We start from the raw sequence: 20,144 nt of genomic DNA on the forward strand, positions 1-20,144 counted from the left end.
TAATTTTTAGTTTTTCTTAGTTACCAACTCTTTGAAAGCGATAGACCTTTTCTTCAGAAAAAAATCATACAATTACTTTCAAGTGGTTTGTCAACCTTCTAAAAGTTCAGCTCTGACACCAAAGGTTTTGGAGCTCACAGGTTAAAAATTCCTAATCTGCTGGAAGGCAAACAAGGTGGTAAGAAAAAAATGTGGTCTGGAAACTATAATAAAAGGAACAGCTTAAGGTAGATGAGAATATAGGGCTTTGAAATATTTAGAATATAACAGTTGCTCTCAAATTTAAAGCATAGTCTCAACGAGGAAGTGGTACTCATGTTTTATTGCTGTGTATTACTGAAAGAATAGGTTACAGGGAGGCAGATTGGTATGTAAAATGAAGAATAGAAGGTGAATAGAACTATATCTGCTAGGGACATAGTTTTCAGTATTAACAGGTTAAATTAGGTCAATTCGAATAATCCTACCAACACTATAAGATCTATTCAACAACAGAATGGTTCAAGAACTATTGCTAGGCATTAACGATAGACAAGTGAACAAAACAAACAAAAATCCCTGTCCTCGTGATTCTAAGTTTCATTGGCAGAGATAATGCAGTCACTAACCAGGGAAAATAAATTTTGGAAAGCAGTAAACATTTTTACCAGTCTACTTTCAAAAAGCCGATACTTTCCGTCTGCTACAGTTATATCTTTAAAATTATTAGTTTTCATGGGATTAGAAAGTAGTTGCTTCTTTATTTTAACACCACGTACTGGGTAATTTAGTATATTTTATTCTCCCCACTGAAACAAGCTTATTGCTTTACATCATGATCTGGCATTGCTGAAACTAAAGGGTGGTTTGCAACTAACTTGAGGCAGTTTACTATGATTTGATGTTCCCCAATCAAATACTAACTTGACTCACTATAATCTCAAGCGCACTCTGAATCAAACACCCTATTCCTGAAGGGAGAATTAACTATGCAAAGAGGAATAACTAAGAAATCAGAAAAGGAATTTACATATTTATTTATAGACATGTTTTCATACCCTGAACTCACTAGAAACAAAAAGAAAGTGAAACAAAACAAAACAGTCTTCCAAAGTGTAAATTCAAATGTGAAAGTGATGGCTAGGGGAAAAAAATGTGTTATCAAACTCACATAGTACAGCAAATCTATGCACTAGGAAAGTAATCTAATTTCTGGAACTGTCCGTTTTGGTGTAGTATCCCAATTACATGAAAGGGATATTATAAAAAAGGCAAATAATATGGAGAAAATTTTTTTTTTCGGCGGGTCTGTCTCGCTAGGCTGGAGGTCTGCAGTGGCGGGATCTCAGCTCACTGCAAGCTCCGCTCGAGGTTCACGCCGTTCTCCTGCCTCAGCCTCCGGTGTGGGGACTGCAGGCGCCCGCCACCTCGCCCGACTGGATTTTTTTGTATTTTTTTAGTAGAGGCGAGGTTTCACGTGTCATTCAGGATGGTCGATCTCTGACATAAGTCCGCCCTCTAGGCCTCTAAAGTACTTGGGATTACAGGCAGACCTACATGGCGAGAAAATGTTTAATAAATTAGTGTTTTAAAACTTTCTGTTCTGACATGGTGCTTACTTACCAAGTAAGTAAGACTTACCAAGTCTGACATGTAATTTTACCTACTTAATGCTGAACTTGTTTTATTAAGATTTACTTGCTAAGCTTGAAAAATACCTTAGTATCTTAAATTTTGGTACAATTTCCCAGGAAATACTCACTCTATGTCTAGACATGTAGAAATTAAACATATATTTTAAAATGTCTCAGTTAATATTTTGAAGTGTCAAACAGAATTAGCTTTAAAAAATCTAAAGACATGCCATTTAAACTAGACATCTCATAGGTAAAATCTTAGCTGTAATCTAATCAGATTATTAAATAGCATCATATAATGACCTGTGTTTATTTCCTCTGCAATTTTCAAATCTTCTATTTGAATTGTATGATCCAACATCTCCATAAAATGGTCCCTGATTTCTTCAGCCGGCTCATCATCAAATTTGTAATCACACAACATTACAGTGGATCCAGGAAGGGGAACAAAGACTCGATAAGGGAGGATGTGGAACTCTTTTTCAGAATCTAAAAGGAGAAAAAATATTATGAATATTTAGATAGGTTTGTCACTGGTATCAGTGATACATATTTCAGAAGTACATAAAAAAACTAATAGAAATAAAGCTTAAAAAAGGTCAGTATTTTTTCATTTTCTAGTTGATCTGGCACAAAACTGCTCTTAACCAAATTGTGCTTTACCTCAAAACCCCTGGTCTTTGCAAGAAACCTAAATGATACTCCTATGAAAAACAAATTTATCTCCAAGTGCAGTGGTTCATGCCTGTAATCCCAACACTTTGAGAGGCTGAGGTGGGCAGATCACTTGAGGTCAAGAGTTGGAGACCAACATGGCCAACATGGTGAAATCCCATTTCTACTAAAAATACAAAAATTAGTCAGGCATGGTGGCGGGTGCCTGTAATCCCAGCTACTCGGGAGGCTGAGGCAGGAGAATTTCTTGAACCAGGAGGTGGAGGCTGCGGTGAGCCGAGATCGCACCACTGCACTCCAGCCTGGGCAACAGAGCGAGACTCCATCTCAAAATAAAAATAAAAATAGAATAAACTTATCATTGCCTTCAATGTAAAGATGCTGATTACACATTCTTATATGACCCACTGTCCTATGAAGAACACTCAAGAGACAATTTTGTCCCTAATGTCAGAAACATTGTCCCTCTTGTTTGTTTTACCCTCACAGGCGCTGTACATTTTACAGTTGGTTTTTCTCTTCTTCATCCAAGTTTGGAGCCAAATTACCACCCACCTTACATCAAGTGCACAGGATCTGATAGAATACATTTTTGTACTAATCTCACCATGAATTTGGTCTTACTAGATGCAGCCCCCTTCCTATATCAAGCATGTTTAGGACATCTAGTCATACATACATTTTTTGTGTACCAATCTCACCACCAACTCCATTTTGCTTTCTTTAACTTCCCTTTGACTCTTTATTACTAATACTTATTTTCACTTGTTTACTTCTGCTTCTTTGTAAAAAGCCTTAAATCATTTTTAGAAAAAAATAAATAGAAGTAAATAATAAATATCTCATTCTTCTTTGAATACTTACAAACTGGAATATATTATTTTCCCTAATTTCTAACATAGTCACTGTTGCATGTAAATGATTACTTTTTAGTTCAACACTACGATTCTTATGAACTATCAGAAAGATAGAAATTTTATGAAAAGAATGACCTCTTTCAGCCACAGATATGATTAAAAAGTTACTAATATAAAGATCAAGTGGAAAACTAGGGCTTACTTTAATAGTAACCTAGACTTCGTTATCAAGAAACTAGTGGTAACTTTACATAATTACAAACAGAAGATGAGGAACAATGCCTTAAGTGCCACGGGAAATGCAATGGCTTAAACTATGTGTTCCTTCCAGATTCAGTGTATCATCTTGCTTGCACAGGAGAACTGGGAGAGAAATTTTACTCTTTGACCAGACTGCCTCCTAGCTGTGGAAGAATAGTACTGCAATTTGTACTGTAGCACAAAAATTATCCACACATTGAAATTAGGACTATATTATTTTATTTTGGGCCACAGTTACTTGAAACAGATTAAATAAAAACTTAAAAATGACTATAATGTGCATGTGCAATTGGCATGCAAAATTTTAAAACCATTTCAAACTACATCAATTCTTGGTCTATCTGAAAAATAAGCTAAAAAAATTAAACATTAAATAACTGGTTCCAATAAATTTAAATTACTAATTTAAAAAAGCACTTATAACTTTCAAATTAAGACGTTAAATTAGTAATTGAGTAAATAAGACTCGTTTTCTGTTGGTCTGAGGTTTAAATGGGAGGAGAAATCTTTTTGAAAAGACATATCTCAAAAAGCATTCAAAAGCAGAATCCTTTAGGAATATCCTCATGTCACGGTATTTAGTTCAAAATTATCTGAATAAATTCAAAACAAATAAAAAACTAAATTTAAGCCAATATAAGAATTGGGTTTCTATTGCTCAAATGTCCTAGCTGGTATCACAGTACTATAGAAGCTTTTAATTTATTTATGTATTTATTTTTTATAGAAACTATTTTAGAACAGGTGATAGCAGAGCTGAAGATTAAAGGACAGGAGGACATCTGCATAAAGGGATAGGAAAAGTGCTATTCAGAGAGTGGAATCATGGGCACAGGCAAAGAGGATTACAAATGTTCTGGGAAGACAGTGGAGTTTGGTATAGAGAATACTGATGTAGGGATGGGCAAAAGTAAGAGGTTTCATAACTGATGACCTCCATTTTCACAATGAGTAGGTCATGTATGAGAGTAAGTTGAGCAGGATCAAATGAAGACTTAAAACAGTGAAGAAGGCTTAGGCTATATCTTAAGAGGAATCAAAGAGGAAGATCACAACAAGTATAAGGATTAACTGGAGGGTTTTTTTGTTTTGTTTTGTTTTGTTTTAAACTGACATTGACATACTAAGATCTTTTATCTGGATAGCCAAAATTAAAAGCCTAGGTTTACTTCAGAGATCAGAAATAGAAAGTTATAATGTCCTTTACAGACTTTCACATGCATGCAAAAATACTCTAATTCAGGTTAATTTTATGGCATACGTTCTACATTTTACTGTATTACAGCATCTATAAGATCTTACCAGTATATAAGAAAATTAAGCTAAGTAAAATGAGGACAAAATCTAAAATCTAACAATTTGGTGTATAAATTCAACATCAGAATTTATTTATGCTTGAGAGGATGGATAACTCATTCTCCATGATGATTAGTTTGTATCACATGCTTGTATCAAAACATCTCCTATACCTCATATATATGTGTGTATATATATATATCTACTATGTATCCACAAAAGTTAAAAATTTAAAAAAATTTTAAAGAATTTACATTTATTTATATTATCACACTTACAATGTATTCTTTTATCTTGATACCTAAGATCAAATAATACATTGTTGGAATAATTATCCTGTTACTAAAGTGTTGAATATATATTTACATCTTATTTCTGTTTGAGATATGCTAAATTTCCCAAAAATTGAAGTTAAGACATTTTAAAGACAATTAACATAAGTAGTTCTCCTTCACCATCTCCAACATGGTATTAAAACCACTTGCTGAGGGCTTGGCTTAAATCAATTTTATTAGGGGCCTTACAAACATCATCTCATTTAATCTTGCAGCCTCAAAAAGTAGCTACCATAATTCCTGTTTTATATATAAGAAAATAGGGCCATTCATAGTGGCTCATGCCTATAATTCCCAGTGCTTTGGGAATTATAGGTTTAATTTATAAATTAAAGATTTATATGCTTAAATCATTTTTAGAAAAAAATAAATCTAAATAAATTAAATAAATATCTCATTCTTCTTTGAATATTTACAAACTGGAATATATTATTTCTCCTAATTTCTAATATAGTCACTGTTGCATGTAAATAAATAATTACTTTTAAGTTCAACACTATGATTCTTATGAACTATCAGAAAGATAGAAATTTTGTGAAAAGAATGACCTCTTTCAGCAACAGATACGATTAAAAAGTTACTTGGGGCCAGGAATCTGAGACCACTTGGACAACATAACAAGGCCCCATCTCTACAAAAAAGTGAAAATTAAAAGATTACCCAGGCATACTGCCGTGCACCTGTAGTCCCAGCTACCTGGGAGGCTGAGGGAGGAGGATCCCTTACAGCCGGGAGTTCAAAGCTGTATTTAGCTATGATCATACGTGTGCACAGCCATGGGACTACAGCCTGGCCGACACAGCAAAGACACTGTCTCTACAAAAAAGTTTAAAAAAAAAAAAAATCAGCCAGGTGCGGTGGCCCTTGCCTGTAGTCCCAGCTACTCAGGAGGCTGAGGCAGGAGGACTGCTTAGGACCAAGAGTTCAAGGCTGCAGTGAGCTATAACTGCATTATTGCGTTCCAGGCTGGGTGACAGAGAGAGACCCTCTCATTGAAAAAAAAAAAAAAAAAAAGGAAGGAAAGAAGAGGAGGAAAGGAGAGAGGAGAGGAGAGAGGAGAGGAGAGAGGAGAGGAGAGGGAGAGAAGAGAAGAGAGGGTAGGAGAGGAGAGAGGAGAGGAGAGGAGGGGGGAGGGGAGGGAAGGGAAGCAAAGGGAAGGAAGGAAGGAAGGAAGGAAGGAAGGAAGGAAGGAAAGAAGGAAGGAAGGAAGGGAGGGAGGGAGGGAGGGAGGGAGGGAGGAAGGAAAGAAGGAAGGAAGGAAGGAACGGAGGGAGGGAGGATCCCTATAAAGTCATTTGTCTGAGGTTACCCCGCTAGCAGCAAAATAGACACAGAACCCGAGAACCTCAAAGTCTTTGCAGAAAGAAAGGAAGAAGAAAGACAGAAAGAAAAAAAAGACAGAAAGAAAACAAGAAGAAATAGAAAACCTGAACAAACTAATAAAAAAATCACATGATTGAATCAGTAATGAAAAATTTCCAAACAAAGAAAACTCCAAGACTGGATGGTTTTACCAATGATTTATACCGAACCTTTAAAAAAGAAATAATACCAATTATTCTCAAACTATTACAAAAAAAGGAAGCACAGAGAACTCTTAACTCATTCTATGAGATCAGCATAACCCTAATAACAAAACCAAAGACACAAAAAAGAAAACTACACAATATCCCCAATGAACACAGACACAAAAATCCTCATCAAAATACTAGCAAACCAAATGCAACAGTACATCAAAAAGATAATACATGACAATCAAGTTGGATTTACTCCAGAGATTCAAGGATGATCCAACATATAAAAGCGAATAATGTGATACATCACATCAAAAGAATGTCAAAACCTATGTGATCATAGAAAGAGGGAGAGGAGAGAGGAGAGGAACAAAGAAGGAAGGAGAAAGAAAAAGAGAGAGGAAGGGAAGGAGGGAGGGAAGGAGGGAAGGAAAGAGGGAAGGAGGGAAGGAAGGAAGGAAGGAAGGAAGGAAGGAAGGAAGGAAGGAAGGAAGGAAGGAAGGAAGGAAGGAAGGCGGGCGGGCGGGCAGGCAGGCAGGCAGGCAAAATTCAATGCCTATAAAGTCGTTTGCCTAAGGTCACTCTGCTAGGAGCAGAATAAACACAGAACCTGAGAACTTCAAAGTCTTTACTCTTTCCACCAAACTACAGTCTATGCTCTTCACACAGGTCCCAAGGCCACTCAATTACCAGTAAAAACTTTTTCACTTTTTAAAAATTTAGGATTAGGCTATAACATTAACTGCTAAATGCATCAAGTTTAACATAAGAACAGTACAACTGCTGTTAGGGGCCATTAATTTTATTAATTGAACATCAGCAAAAATTTCAAAATACTAACTGAACATGAAAGAATACCATGATAGCCATATAATACCACTTTTATAAAGGATTTTTAAATAGAAAAGAGTATACTAATGTGTCTGATGAGGTAGATCTTTAACATTAATGGTGGATACATCCCCATACCCTGAAAATCTGAAACTCGCTATGCAGCTATAACATACACTGTTGCTCAAAAAGTGAAGCAATGATTTCCACCACAGGAGTTACCACAAACTCAAAGTCAAATTGCAAAAACAAAGCCACACTGACATGGGGCTGCTAGACTGACGGACCATGTGAACAGGTCCCACATACTGCCCTTCCAAAACTCTCTATCCAATTGTTTCATGTAAGAGTCAAATAAAATTACAAATTATTAGTAAATGGAACTTTAGAATTGTGAATTAAGGGAAGGATAAATGTTAAATCTGGCATCCGTAGAATCTAGCATACTAGGAATATAAAAAAAGATTATAATTAGTCCATCAAACTTAATATACTAGCTATCAGTAGTACTAAAAGAAGTTGGTTAAATAGGGGAGCTGTGTTTTCGTACAAACATAAAAATATTCCCTTCAAAAGCTAATGTGGGCCAGGCGTGGCGGCTCATGCCTGTAATTGCAACACTTTGGGAGGCCAAGGTGGGTGGATCACCTGAGGTCAGGAGTTCAAGACCAGCCTGGCCAACATGGTGAAACCCCATCTCTACTAAAAATACAAAAATTAGCCAGCTGTGGTGGCGGGCGCCTGTAATCTCAGCTACTCGGGAGGCCGAGGCAGGAGAATTGCTGGACCCGAAGCTAATATGAATGTTTCAATTATGTACATATCTAAATGTGAATCTCAAATCCAGTGACACTGGAATAATAAGAATGGGGAGATGATGATGTAGCTTTAAAAAGTGTACTCAATATTTTAATTTGCTTTTGATTAAAAAAATTTTTAATACCAATTACTGCGATGGTATAAATTGTTATGTTTCCCAAAAGTTGCAATCGTTATTAAAGGGTAAGATACTATGACTCAGGCTTTTTTTAACACTAATGAAGTCTGTTAGAGTAATCGCTGAGAAGCATATAAACTAATGTAGTTTATGTAAATAGTACCTATTAAAGGACGTATTATATAGTATTTAACACAAATAATATTTTGATTATGGCTAAATTATTTAAAATACTCATAGATATTAACAAAAAATATTAACTTTAAAATGTCAACAAGGTTTACTCATTCTGGCAGAAGTTCCCTTAGAATTAATTTTTAAAAAAATCTCCTTGAAATTGTTAAGTGTCGACAAATTTGCTAAATTTGATAAAGTGTTCAAAAACATTTTTCTAGAGTCAAGCATGGTGGCTCACACCTGTAATCCCAGCACTTTGGGAAGCCAAGGACGGTGGATCACTTTAGTTTAGGAGTTTGAGACCAACCTGGGCAACATGGCAAAACCCTGTCTCTAAAAAAGAAATACTAAAAATTAGCCAGGCATCATGGCATGTGCTTGCAGGCCCACGTACTAGGGAGGTTGAGGTAGGAGGCCACGTACTAGGGAGGTTGACTGCTTGAGCCCAAGAGGCTGAGGCTTCAGATGAGCCCTGACTGCACCACTGCACTCCAGCCTGGGCAACACAGTGAGACTCTGTCTCAAAAAAAAAAATTTTTTTTCTGAGCAGCAACTGAAAAATGTTCATCCAATGATAAAAGATGATACAGTTTGAAAACATAGATAGGTAGCTATAAAAGATGATGTATTTGCTATATCTTGATATCTTATTACTATATCAGTCGAAGTTAGGCAAAAAAGTACTTATTTTATACTCATAACTTTTTTTTCTGGAATTTCATTCAAAAGCAGATCCTCAAATAGTATTTCACAACGATCAGCAACTGTGTTCAATATATCCCTCTTTACTGCCTACAGGGAAAAACACACAAAAACACAGTAAGAAATAAAATACTTTGGATTTACATTATTTAACTAACAAAAAAACATAATTTGCTTTCCAGTACAATCATGCCCACTAAATAACTGATACATCATTCAATGTTTTATTTCCACTTATTTAGCACACTTATTAACAAATGTATAGTTTAATGACAAATTTGCCTAGACCATATCTAAATAATTCAAACCAAATAAATGAATAAAGGTTTCACATCTAAAAAAATAATTGCAGTGTTCCGAATTAGATACTAATATGTACAACTGTGGAACACTTACTAAACTTGTATAGCCATAATTTTTAAAAAGGCACAAAATAGATCCTCTACATATGAAAATCTTGACACCAGTTATATGGTACATTTGGACTGCACAATAGGCCATTATCAGTTAAAATCAAATGAATAATTATAAAATATAAGATTAAAAAAAGGTAAAATTTTAGGTTTTTGTTAATAGTTAACATGTTTTCATTCGCTAGTTATTCCTTTTTGTACCTGCACAGCATCTTTAACTTTGGGTTTACTGCTGTGGATATAAGCTCTGCATTTCACAGTACCCTTAAGGTTTACAGAACCGCTACATATCTGGACTGTGGCTGTGGATCTGTGGTCTGAATTCAGGAGCTGAAAGACAAAATCTGTTTAAGTTCTAACAGCCAACAATGATTAACTACAGGAAATACTTAAACATTATATTAGAGATTTTATGAAGACAGAAGAAAGTTTTGACTGAGCCAAGCATTTGAAATTATTTGCCGCAAATTATTTAAAGGCCTTCATATTTGTTTTTATAAGTTATATATTATTTTTCAGGCATTTTGAAAGTATACTGAAATTAAACACAACTACATCTAAATTTTTCTAACATAACCATTTAAAATGGTTCAATATTCACTCAATATGTTCCTAAAAATATAGTATTTGCAAATTACTCACATCAGTACTGTGATGATTAAAAGATGTACAAAGACATGATGTAGTAGATGTAAGTTGTGCAATGCAAAATAAGTTCAACAATAACAAAGTGGGATGTGAGAACTATGGTAAAACTATAAGCAATGCACAGACACATATATTTACACACTTTCAACCAAAAGCTTTCATAGACTAAAAGTAATGCTATGCTCCAGAGCAAAACTGAAACAAGTCAACTATGCCTGCTATCAGAAAATGGTATCAGTGGTCGTAAGCAGTCACTCTCATCTCACAGTCCCATCCTCTTCAGTCTAAGGAATGCCAGTGCTCTTGTTTGGTTTTCAGGTGTTTCACATATATTTTCAACCTCATCATCTTAATAAGTGCCAAAAACAAGGATAGTATCAAAATAGTTAAAGTACTACAGGTACTTTAACTTTAAAGTAACTTTAAAGTACTACATCCCTAATCTGAAAATCCTGAATGCTCCAAGATCCAAAACTCATTGAGCACCAATGTGATGCTCAAAGGAAATGCTAATTAGAGCATATAAAATTTTAGATTTTTGGATTAGAGATGCTCAACTGGTATGTATTCTGCAAATAATTACAAAATCTAAAACAATCCCAAACCCAAAACACTTCTGGTCCTAAGAAGTGTTTCAAATAAGGCACACTCAACCTGTAATAGAGGCTCATAATAATGGAAACAAAAAATCATGATTTAAAAAGATAACCAAAAAATGGAAATGGTAAGGAAGTAATTTATGTTCTAAGAACACTTGGAGTATAAGTCATTCAACAACAAAATCAATTCTGAAGAACAAGAGTCAAATTACACAACTTGTGAAAAGTGCTTTGTGCCTATCTGCTTACGCAATCAGGAATAAATGCGGAAAAATAATGAAGAGTAGAATATTTAAATGCATAGCTATCATAAGAGCATTATTTGATGTCTAGTGTAATTCAGGCAATATCTAAGGTAATGTAAACCTTCTAGGTGTTGTTAAACAATTTAAACTCTAATATGGTCAAGGACTTGTTGATAAAAAATTAGCCACAGAACACATAGCTCCAAAGGTCCTGGGTCCATTCAAAAATGGCTATCATCAAACCAAGCAGCAGTCTGACCATGCTGATACGATATCTGGAATAAGCTTCCATATGACACATGTAGAGTTCACTGATATATCAATAAGGTGGAGTTGGAGGAGGAATAACAGGCTTCCTCTATCTACTCCATAAATTTTTACTGTAGACAAAACTACTTTAAAAAGAATGCCCTATTTTACATATTTAATATATAACGCATATCTTTTTAACATATAACACATTTACATATTAGTATATGTAAATATTTGTGTGTGTGTGTATATACATCTATCGAGCTAGCTAGCTATTTATCTATCTATATTTAATTAGGGCACTGTTTTCCAAAATAGACTAGACTATTAAAGATCATATACACACATATTAAAGAAAAGAGGTATTTTTTGGTTGGTTGGTCGGTTTTGTTTTGTTTGAGGCAGGGTCTCGTTCTGTCGTCCAGCCTAGAGTGCAGTGGTGCTATCACAGCTCACTGCAGCCTCAAGATCCTAGGCTCAATCGATCCTCCCACCTTCGCCTCCCGAGTAGCTGGGACTACAGGCACACACCATCACCCCCAGTTAATTTTTGTATTTTTTGTAGAGACAGGGTTTCACTTGTTGCTCAGACTCATCTTGAACTCCTAGGCTCAAGCGATCACCCTGCCTAGGCCTCCCAAAATTGCTGGGATTACAGGCATGAGCTACCATGCTCAGCCAGGAAAAGTTTTAAAGAATATAAGGTCTGACTCATTCCTTTTAGGTGGAAATGTAAACCAGTTGGGGTCTACAAATGTAAACTCCTCTTGATTACCTGGACTTAGGAATAACCTGGCTGACAAACAGCCTTTAGGTAAAGGAACTTCTGTGATGCTAACATGGCATTTGAAAAAGAGAAGATTCCCCATTTTTATGGGAAACAAATGAAATCTTACACAAGTAATGGCATTTGGGCTAGATCTTAATGTATTGATAGGATTTTGACAGTTTGGGTGACAGAGAAAAGAGTAAAGACATAACACATAGTTCAGGAAATACAGAGTTTTAAAGGTACAGCAAGCATACATCTAGAAAATAAGAGGTAGAAAGAAAGAACAAAAAGGTATGTTGAGGCTATGAAGAACCCTGAGTTGGACTTCTCTAACTAGTCAGTACAGAACACTTAAGAAATTTTGAGCAAGAAGAATAACATAATCAGTGTCTGGCCATTGTACAAACTCAATAAATACTTCTTGAAAAAAATTAATAACTGAACATAAACTATGATTCAGAAATGATCATCTGAGTGTATAAACAGGATAGAGTAGATAAATGGAAAGTATTTCAAGAGATGTACTAACAAAGGTAGAAGGGTTTTTAGAGAAACAATCAGTTTGGACAAGAATGTATAGATGAAGAGAGACCAGTTAAGGGTTACTTGTGCTAATTTAGGTAAAATAATAGTGTTGTAAGGCTAATAACAGCAGGACTGTATGAAAAATAAAAGAAAAGCTTAATACTACAAATAAGGAATCAATGAGACTTAACTGGGAGAAAAGTGGCAATAAGTACTGACTACTTATTGTATATTAGTCACTTCAAAATTTCCAGTTAAGTGATCGGTGGAGTGACTGCCAAAAATATACTATATAATATTACTACAATAAATTATCTCATGAGATTATCTTTCACTCATCTCTCTATATTCCCACACTCTACACATCTCCCAACTACAATTTTATACTATTAATAAAATAATCTTAACCAAATTGTTTAATAAACCATGTAGTAAGCCTAACTAGTGAAGAACACATAAGTAGAGGAATAGCCAGCCTCAAAACAAAGGACACTTCTAAAATCAAGACAAAGTAGAAAATCAAGACTAAAATACTTCTAAGGTATTGAAAAATGAAATTGAGAACTCACATTGAGTGGCATAAGTCCAAAGACAATTTACTAATGCTCTATTGCTACACACAGAAAAAGAAGAAACTAAAACATCCTCAAATGCCAAATTGCTTTTAATTCTATTCTATTCAGTTCAAAAAAAGACAAGTCCTGAGAGTACTTCTGTTTCAAAATTCAGTATAATATTGAAATAAAGTTTCCTACAAACACGCGTGTGCTATTTTATACCCTTGTCTGTTCTTTAGGATAATTTCAAGTAGGATTAAAATCAAAGCCACGTATATTTTTAGGAGTAATTAGTGGCTTTAACTTTTTATTCTTCAAGATATCCAACTTTTAAATTTTCGAAAAGATGTGTAGATTAATGCAACCATACAGAAATATAAAACTTGCTAATTAATACTTTGTAATTTTTATCAAATCAAGGGGTATAAATCTAATAAATCTACTTCAAATTAAGCATATGAAAACTCTTTGCACCTCTGTATACACATCTTTTACTTTTCAGTTGTTAAAATTGCAACTTTAACTATAAAAGCTACAACCCAAAATATTTACACACATGCATACATATCACATATGTATGTATGTGTATGTACATATTTTTTTCAACTGCTATTGATGTTAAAATTTTAATGTCCTTAAGGCAAAAAACCCAAACAGGTTTTATTAAAATGACGTTTCTTGGGAATAACCTTCCTATAACCAGCCATTTCATACAGTCTCTTACAGCTCTAAAATCCTTTTATTCTCTAATGAGAAACATAAAAACAGAAAGTTTCATTATGGTTAGTCTAATAAATATTTTAAATAAGTGGTATTTTAAAATATTTACCAACTGCGTTAGCACTCTGACATCAAAAGAATGACTAGTTGCTTGAGTATTTCCTCTAGAAGATTTTTTCTGAAAAAACACAAAAGTTAAAAAGCCAAATTGTCAAGACTATGGAACATAAAAGACAACTTAGACTATTGTAGATGTACTAACTTAGAAAAAACAAGTCTTTTAATTTAGTTTTTTACATAGATATTACTTTATGTATTCTGGATCAATGTGCAGTCTTTAAAACAATTAATTCCATACTTTCATTCCTCTAAAGCAACAACTGGCAAACCATTGCCTGTGGGCAAATACCCACATTGCTACCTGTCTTTGTAAATAAAGTTTTACTGGTATGCAACCAGGATCATTCACTTCTGTATATCTCCTGTAGCTGCTTTCATGCTACACAGTAGAGATAAAAATACAGACTGTGAAATCTAAATATGTAGTATTTTTCTCTTCACATAAAGTTTGCTGATCCCTGCTTTGAAAAGGGAGGGATCACAGAAGTTCTGCTTCCTTCAGGTCAAAGCTATTTTAGAAGCCTCTATAGACTTCTCTTATAAAATTGCCATAGCTTTTGAACTGCCCTGAGGGCAGAACAACATGTGGCCTTTGGGTACAGGTCAGCAATTTGCAATTTGGAAATTAAATGAAATTCAGATGACACTCCCATAAGTTTCGGGATTTCAATCACATCATTTTCTCTTTTTTTGTTGGACTTACTTATTTTTTAAGTTCATCAGTACATGTGCAGGTTTGTTACATAGGTAAATTTGAGTCATAGGGGTTTGATATACAGATTATTTCATCACTCAGGTATCAAACCTAGAACCCATTAGTTATTTTTCCTGATTCTCTCCTTTTCCCTCCTCCCACCTTCTACCTTCCGATAGGCTCCAGTGTGTGTTTCTCCCCTCTATGTGTCCATGTGTTTTCGTTGTTTCGCTCCCACTTATAAGTCAGAACATATGGTATTTGGTTTTCTGTTCCTCTGCTAGTTTTCTTTTTTTCCTTTTCTTTTATTTTGAAATGGAGTCTCACTCTGTAGCCCAAGGCTGGAGTGCAGTGGCACGATCTTAGCTCAATGCAACCTCTACCTCCCAGGTTCAAGCGATGCTTCTGTTTCAGCCTCCTGAGTAGCTGCGATTACAGGCAGCTGCCACCACACCTGGCTAACTTTTGTACTTTTAGTAGAGACAGGGTTTCACCATGCTGACCAGGCTGATCTTGAACTCCTGACCTCAAGTGATCCACCCACCTCAGCCCCTCCAAAGTACTGGGATTACAGATGTGAGCCACCAGGCCTGGCCCCTGCATTAGTTTTCTAAGGATAATGGCCTCCATCTCCACTCATGTTCCTGCAAAGGACATGATCTCGTTCTTTTTTTACAGCTGCATAGTATTCCATGGTGTGTACATACCACATTTTCATTATCCAGTCTATCACTGATGGGCATTTAGGTTGATTCCACGTCTTTGCTATTGTGAATAGTGCTGCAGTGAACGTAATGTATGCATGTGTCTTTACAATAAAACAATTTATATCCCTTTGGGTGTACAGCCAGGAATAGGATTGCTGGATCAAATGGTATCCTTGTTTTTAGGTCTTTGAGGAATCACCACACTGCCTTCCACAATGGTTGAACTTATTTATACTCCCACCAACAGTGTGTAAGCATTCCTTTTTCTCTGCAGCCTCACCAGCATCTGTTACTTTTTGACTTTTTAGTAACAGCCATTCTGACTGGTGTGAGATGGTATCTCACTGTGGTTTTCATTTGCATTTCTCTAATGATCAGTAATGCTGAGCACTTTTTCATACGATTCTTGGTTGCATGTATGTCTTCTTTTGAAAAGTGTCTGTTCATGTCCTCTGCCTACTTTTTAATGGGGTTGTTTTTCTAAGGAAAACATTTGCCCTTTATTTTTAAAGAAATTATAAATGAGAGGTAAATGAAATCAGTTTTCTTGTAGGCAAGGACTAAAAATAAGTCATCTTTTATTTTTCCTTAAGCATTAACAATTTAATAAGATGATTTTTCTCTTAACTCACCTGTCCTTCTAATAGGTCACAATCTTCATCTTTAACTTGTCCGTTAATCAAATAAACACCATTTTCTATTTCCTTGGCCCAGCGTGTAAGTCCATTCTTAAGAGAAACACAACATGGAAATCTCTCAGATTTCCTATCTCAATTAAACTTCCTATAATCTACTTTTTTCACCTAATAAACTGAAATATTAAAATCCCTAAAAGTCTCATTAATGCAGCATTTAAATCTAGTTTCACAAATTAAAAAAAAATTATACCCCCCAATTCTTGGTACCTTATCATATCTAATAATATAGTTTTTTTCTGATCCTTATCCCAGAATAACATTTATGTCACAGACTCGGGAGGTTATTAAGTACATGACCAGTTAAATAAAATTTAACGCCCATTACCTTAAAAAAAAAAAAAAAGTGAGAAAAAAACCTCAAATAATATGTCTAAATAATTTTTTTAACAAAAGCTCCATTTGACATCTTCAATGGGAAAAATGAAGAAAAATAAGATAAAAATAAAAGAATGGTATAGAAATACAAAAAAGAACTGGAAAAAGACAAAAAATCTAAGTACCAAGAGAAAGCTGAAAGTCCAAACACTATAACTTTGTACATTAATTACATTTTACATATGTTAATTAATGAATACTGGTGTATTTAGTTTAATGACAAAGCACATAATAATACTTAATTGGCACATAATAAATACTAATGTATTTAGTTCAATAACTAAATTATTAGTTATTATTAAACTGAATACACTAGTATTATGACATTGTTCCACTTCTAAAAATTTCTAATTTGGCTGTGGGTATGGTTACTCACTCATATAAACAGAATGTAATTTTTTAGGATTGTAAAATGAATGACACATGCAAGCAAAATAAAAGCAGATTGTTCACTTAGCAATCACTGAAGAAAATTCATTTTACCCTGATACCTTTGTATTTTTCTCCAGAGTATAGCTGACAGAAGTAGCAGAAAGTGGGATATGAATATTAATGTGAACTGTACACTCTAAAGAAAGCCATGAGGATAATAATCCACTTTGATACTTCCAATCTGCTGGTCTTGCTGAACCCTAGTAGTGGAGAAGGGAGAAAAATAACTATGATGTGGTCTAGATAAAATACATGGATCAACAAAACATCATTAAGTATATAACCTAAATAACGCATACAAGCTGATATCTAACATATATGGCTAAACCCTCGATCAAAAGACTACAGGTTGAACTAAATACAAAAGAAAGCATGTGTTAAGTTCAGTACTCTTCAAGCTTGGCATCCTTGGCATCACTGCTCCTCCCAATGGTAGACAGAAAAAGAATCAGAAATTTCCATGTTTAGAATTCTGAAAGGTCCTTTGATCCTCTAGCTTCAACAGTATCAATATTGAAGATTCTGATGTGAAGCTAATAATCACTGAGCAACTCCTAGGTGGCAGGCATTCTCCTTCTGTCCCATCCTTGCTAATGACACTGCAAAGTTACTTTTTCACAACCCTTTTAGATGCATTAGCAAAGTGCTAGTCTGGGTTTTGCTGAATACACATAGCTTGTTTAGTAGGCATTGCAGCTACCAAAGTCCTCAGTCACTTTTATTACCAGCCTCTCAAATATAAAACTAAATACACAAACAAGGCAGGAGGAGATTAACAAAGATATTTTAACAATTTTTTTAAAAGTTGGCTGGGCCTGGTGGCTCAAGCCTGCAATCCCAGCACTTTGGGAGGCCAAGGCACGCAGATCACTTGAGCCCAGAAGTTCAAGACAAGCATGAGTAACATGGCAAAACCCTATCTCTATCAAAATAATAATAATAATAATAATAATTACGGTGCAGTGGTGCACATCTGTAGTCTCAGCTACTCAGGAGGCTGAGGTGGGAGTATCCCTCCAGCCCAAGAGGTGGAGGATGCAGTGAGCCATGACTGCACCACTGCACTCTAGCTTGGGCAACAGAGTGAGACCCTGTCACACACACAAAAGTTTTCCTTACCTTTAATAAAATTAATCATAGTTCAAAGTAAAAACTATAGTTAGCTGTAGACATCAGTAGGAAGTGATGGCAATGGAAATTATTAAAACTAAATATAAAGCTGAATTTTGATTGAAAATACTTTGTGACACAGAAAAATCTTTAAAGAGTAAATTTCTTACCTTTGGATCATGCATATCATAAGTTCGACAAAATATTCTTTACTAATTAAGGAAAGAAATAACCAAAAAAGGCATTATTGATAACTAAAAGAATATAAACCATCAAAAAATAAACTAAAAAATGCACACATCCAAAAGTTCTTACAAAATCATAACTTTAAAGATATGCGTACATATATGTATACATGTGTGCAGGTGTATACATATATATGTATATGTAGTCAGACATGTAAACTGCTGTCACTATACTACTTGAGATGCTTGAAAAATCATTTCCTACCTTTTATGAATCCTGCTAATTGCAATAAATAGAATCAAAGCACTTGTGAAATTCTGCTCAAATACACATTCTCCATTAAAAAAAGTAGCACTGTTTTATATGAGGTCAAACCTGAGACTATTTACTGGATTAAAGGGCTTGTACATGAAACTTTGCAGTTAAATACTAAAGATATAAAAAGAAAAAAAAAAAAAAAGCCCTGCTTCTGCAGGAATGGTCACTTTTAAAATTCTGTCTTTGGAAGTCCATCAATCGTGTCACTCCTTCGGTGAGGCTAACCCTTGCTTGGGAGGTACCCTTGCCCTGGCAAGGTGTAGATAAGAGAAGGTAAGGAGGCCCTGTAACTGGCTTTTAGTGTCATTTCATCTTAGCCAAAGACATAAGAATTTCTCCGATGTCCTATACTATCCAGCTCTGTGCACCTGTGCTTTGAATTGTACATCATTATCTATCGAAACTGGAGGTGAAAACTTTACCAAAATAAAAACATTACCTTGCCTAAGTCATGAGTTAGGCATTTATCTCTGTAGAGAACCTATTGTGCTTGGATGTACCGGGGCAGATAGGTAAAAAATTCAAAATCCTGAGACTTTCATATTTCAGATCTCAAGCTTTTTATGACCTTGGGACATGATTAACAACCATTATTGCTATTATTATTATTAGCAGCTCTAATTCCATGTTATTTACAGAAAAATCTTACAAAACTATGCCTATTTTTTAAATGATGATTTAAATAGCAAAAAAACCTTGCAATAATATTATTTTGGTACTTTGTACTTTTAAACCATAAACTGAACAAAAGATACTTTTTTGTAGAAGCACAAATGTGAAGTGTCACTCGTTCTGAGACCTCCTCCTCTGTGAAATTCCACAATCTCTTTCTATTTATAGACTTTTCCACAGCATACATTAGCTGAAAGAGAAAAATACACATCGATTGAATGCAAAATGAAAAAAAAAAAAGTGAGTGTTGAAATAGGCAATTATTATGTCCCCAACTCTCATCTAGCTTTAAAATTTCATGATTCTTTATTTACTGGAGAAGGGGTCTCATTATGTTGCTCAAGTTGGCCTTCAACACCTGGGCTCAAGCAATTCTCTCACCTCAGCGTCCCACGTAGCTGAGACTACAGGTATGTGCCACCATTAATTTTTCTTTTCTTCAAATTAAAGACTGGAGCTAATTACTAACCTTTTGAGTCCCTTTTAGGAAATTACAAAAAAATTGGGTTTAAATAAAAAAATGTAATTCACTGTCATTAGTGATTAACTGGACATGAACAATTAATTTGGGGCAACTAGAATTTACATAAACTATAGAACAGAGACTTTATTTTCATTAGAATGAGAAATGACAAGTGATTTTAACTAAAGAAATCAAGCATGTCATTAGCATTTCTTGTTTAAATGTCACACAAGACTTAAGGCAATATATAACAACATATAAAATATAGTAATAACATAAATTAAAAGTTAAAGTAGAATAGTGAGATAAATTTGTGTCTGAAATAAGAATTATAAAAATGCATACTTGATATAAGGGGTGGTAACACATTTCGCTCTAAGCTTTCTAACAATAATGCACAGAGAGAAATCTAATCTGTAACCTAATTCACATGGTCT

At 34.7% G+C, this 20,144-nt stretch overlaps 1 protein-coding gene across 4 annotated transcripts in view; it reads right to left on the reverse strand.

Annotated features, from left to right (window-relative positions):
- Nucleotides 1-20,144, reverse strand: part of ODR4 (odr-4 GPCR localization factor homolog) — a 42,284-nt gene that overhangs the window by 11,057 nt on the left and 11,083 nt on the right. For all 4 annotated transcript variants that reach the window (XR_639475.3, XM_009191556.3, XM_009191559.2 and 1 more), the window contains 8 exons: nucleotides 19,328-19,434; nucleotides 18,239-18,275; nucleotides 17,018-17,158; nucleotides 16,086-16,181; nucleotides 14,042-14,110; nucleotides 9,816-9,944; nucleotides 9,201-9,291; nucleotides 1,920-2,105 (listed from right to left, as the gene is read on the reverse strand). Coding sequence is in view for 3 of the 4 variants with exons in the window: in XM_009191556.3 (XP_009189820.1) it covers nucleotides 1,920-2,105; nucleotides 9,201-9,291; nucleotides 9,816-9,944; nucleotides 14,042-14,110; nucleotides 16,086-16,181; nucleotides 17,018-17,158; nucleotides 18,239-18,275; nucleotides 19,328-19,434 (856 nt within the window). In the remaining variant the exon portion in view is untranslated. The remainder of the gene's footprint in view (nucleotides 1-1,919; nucleotides 2,106-9,200; nucleotides 9,292-9,815; nucleotides 9,945-14,041; nucleotides 14,111-16,085; nucleotides 16,182-17,017; nucleotides 17,159-18,238; nucleotides 18,276-19,327; nucleotides 19,435-20,144) is intronic.

The sequence above is a fragment of the Papio anubis genome, chromosome 1 (assembly GCF_008728515.1).
Source record: "Papio anubis isolate 15944 chromosome 1, Panubis1.0, whole genome shotgun sequence".
In the NCBI taxonomy this organism is placed as follows: Eukaryota; Metazoa; Chordata; class Mammalia; order Primates; family Cercopithecidae; genus Papio; species Papio anubis.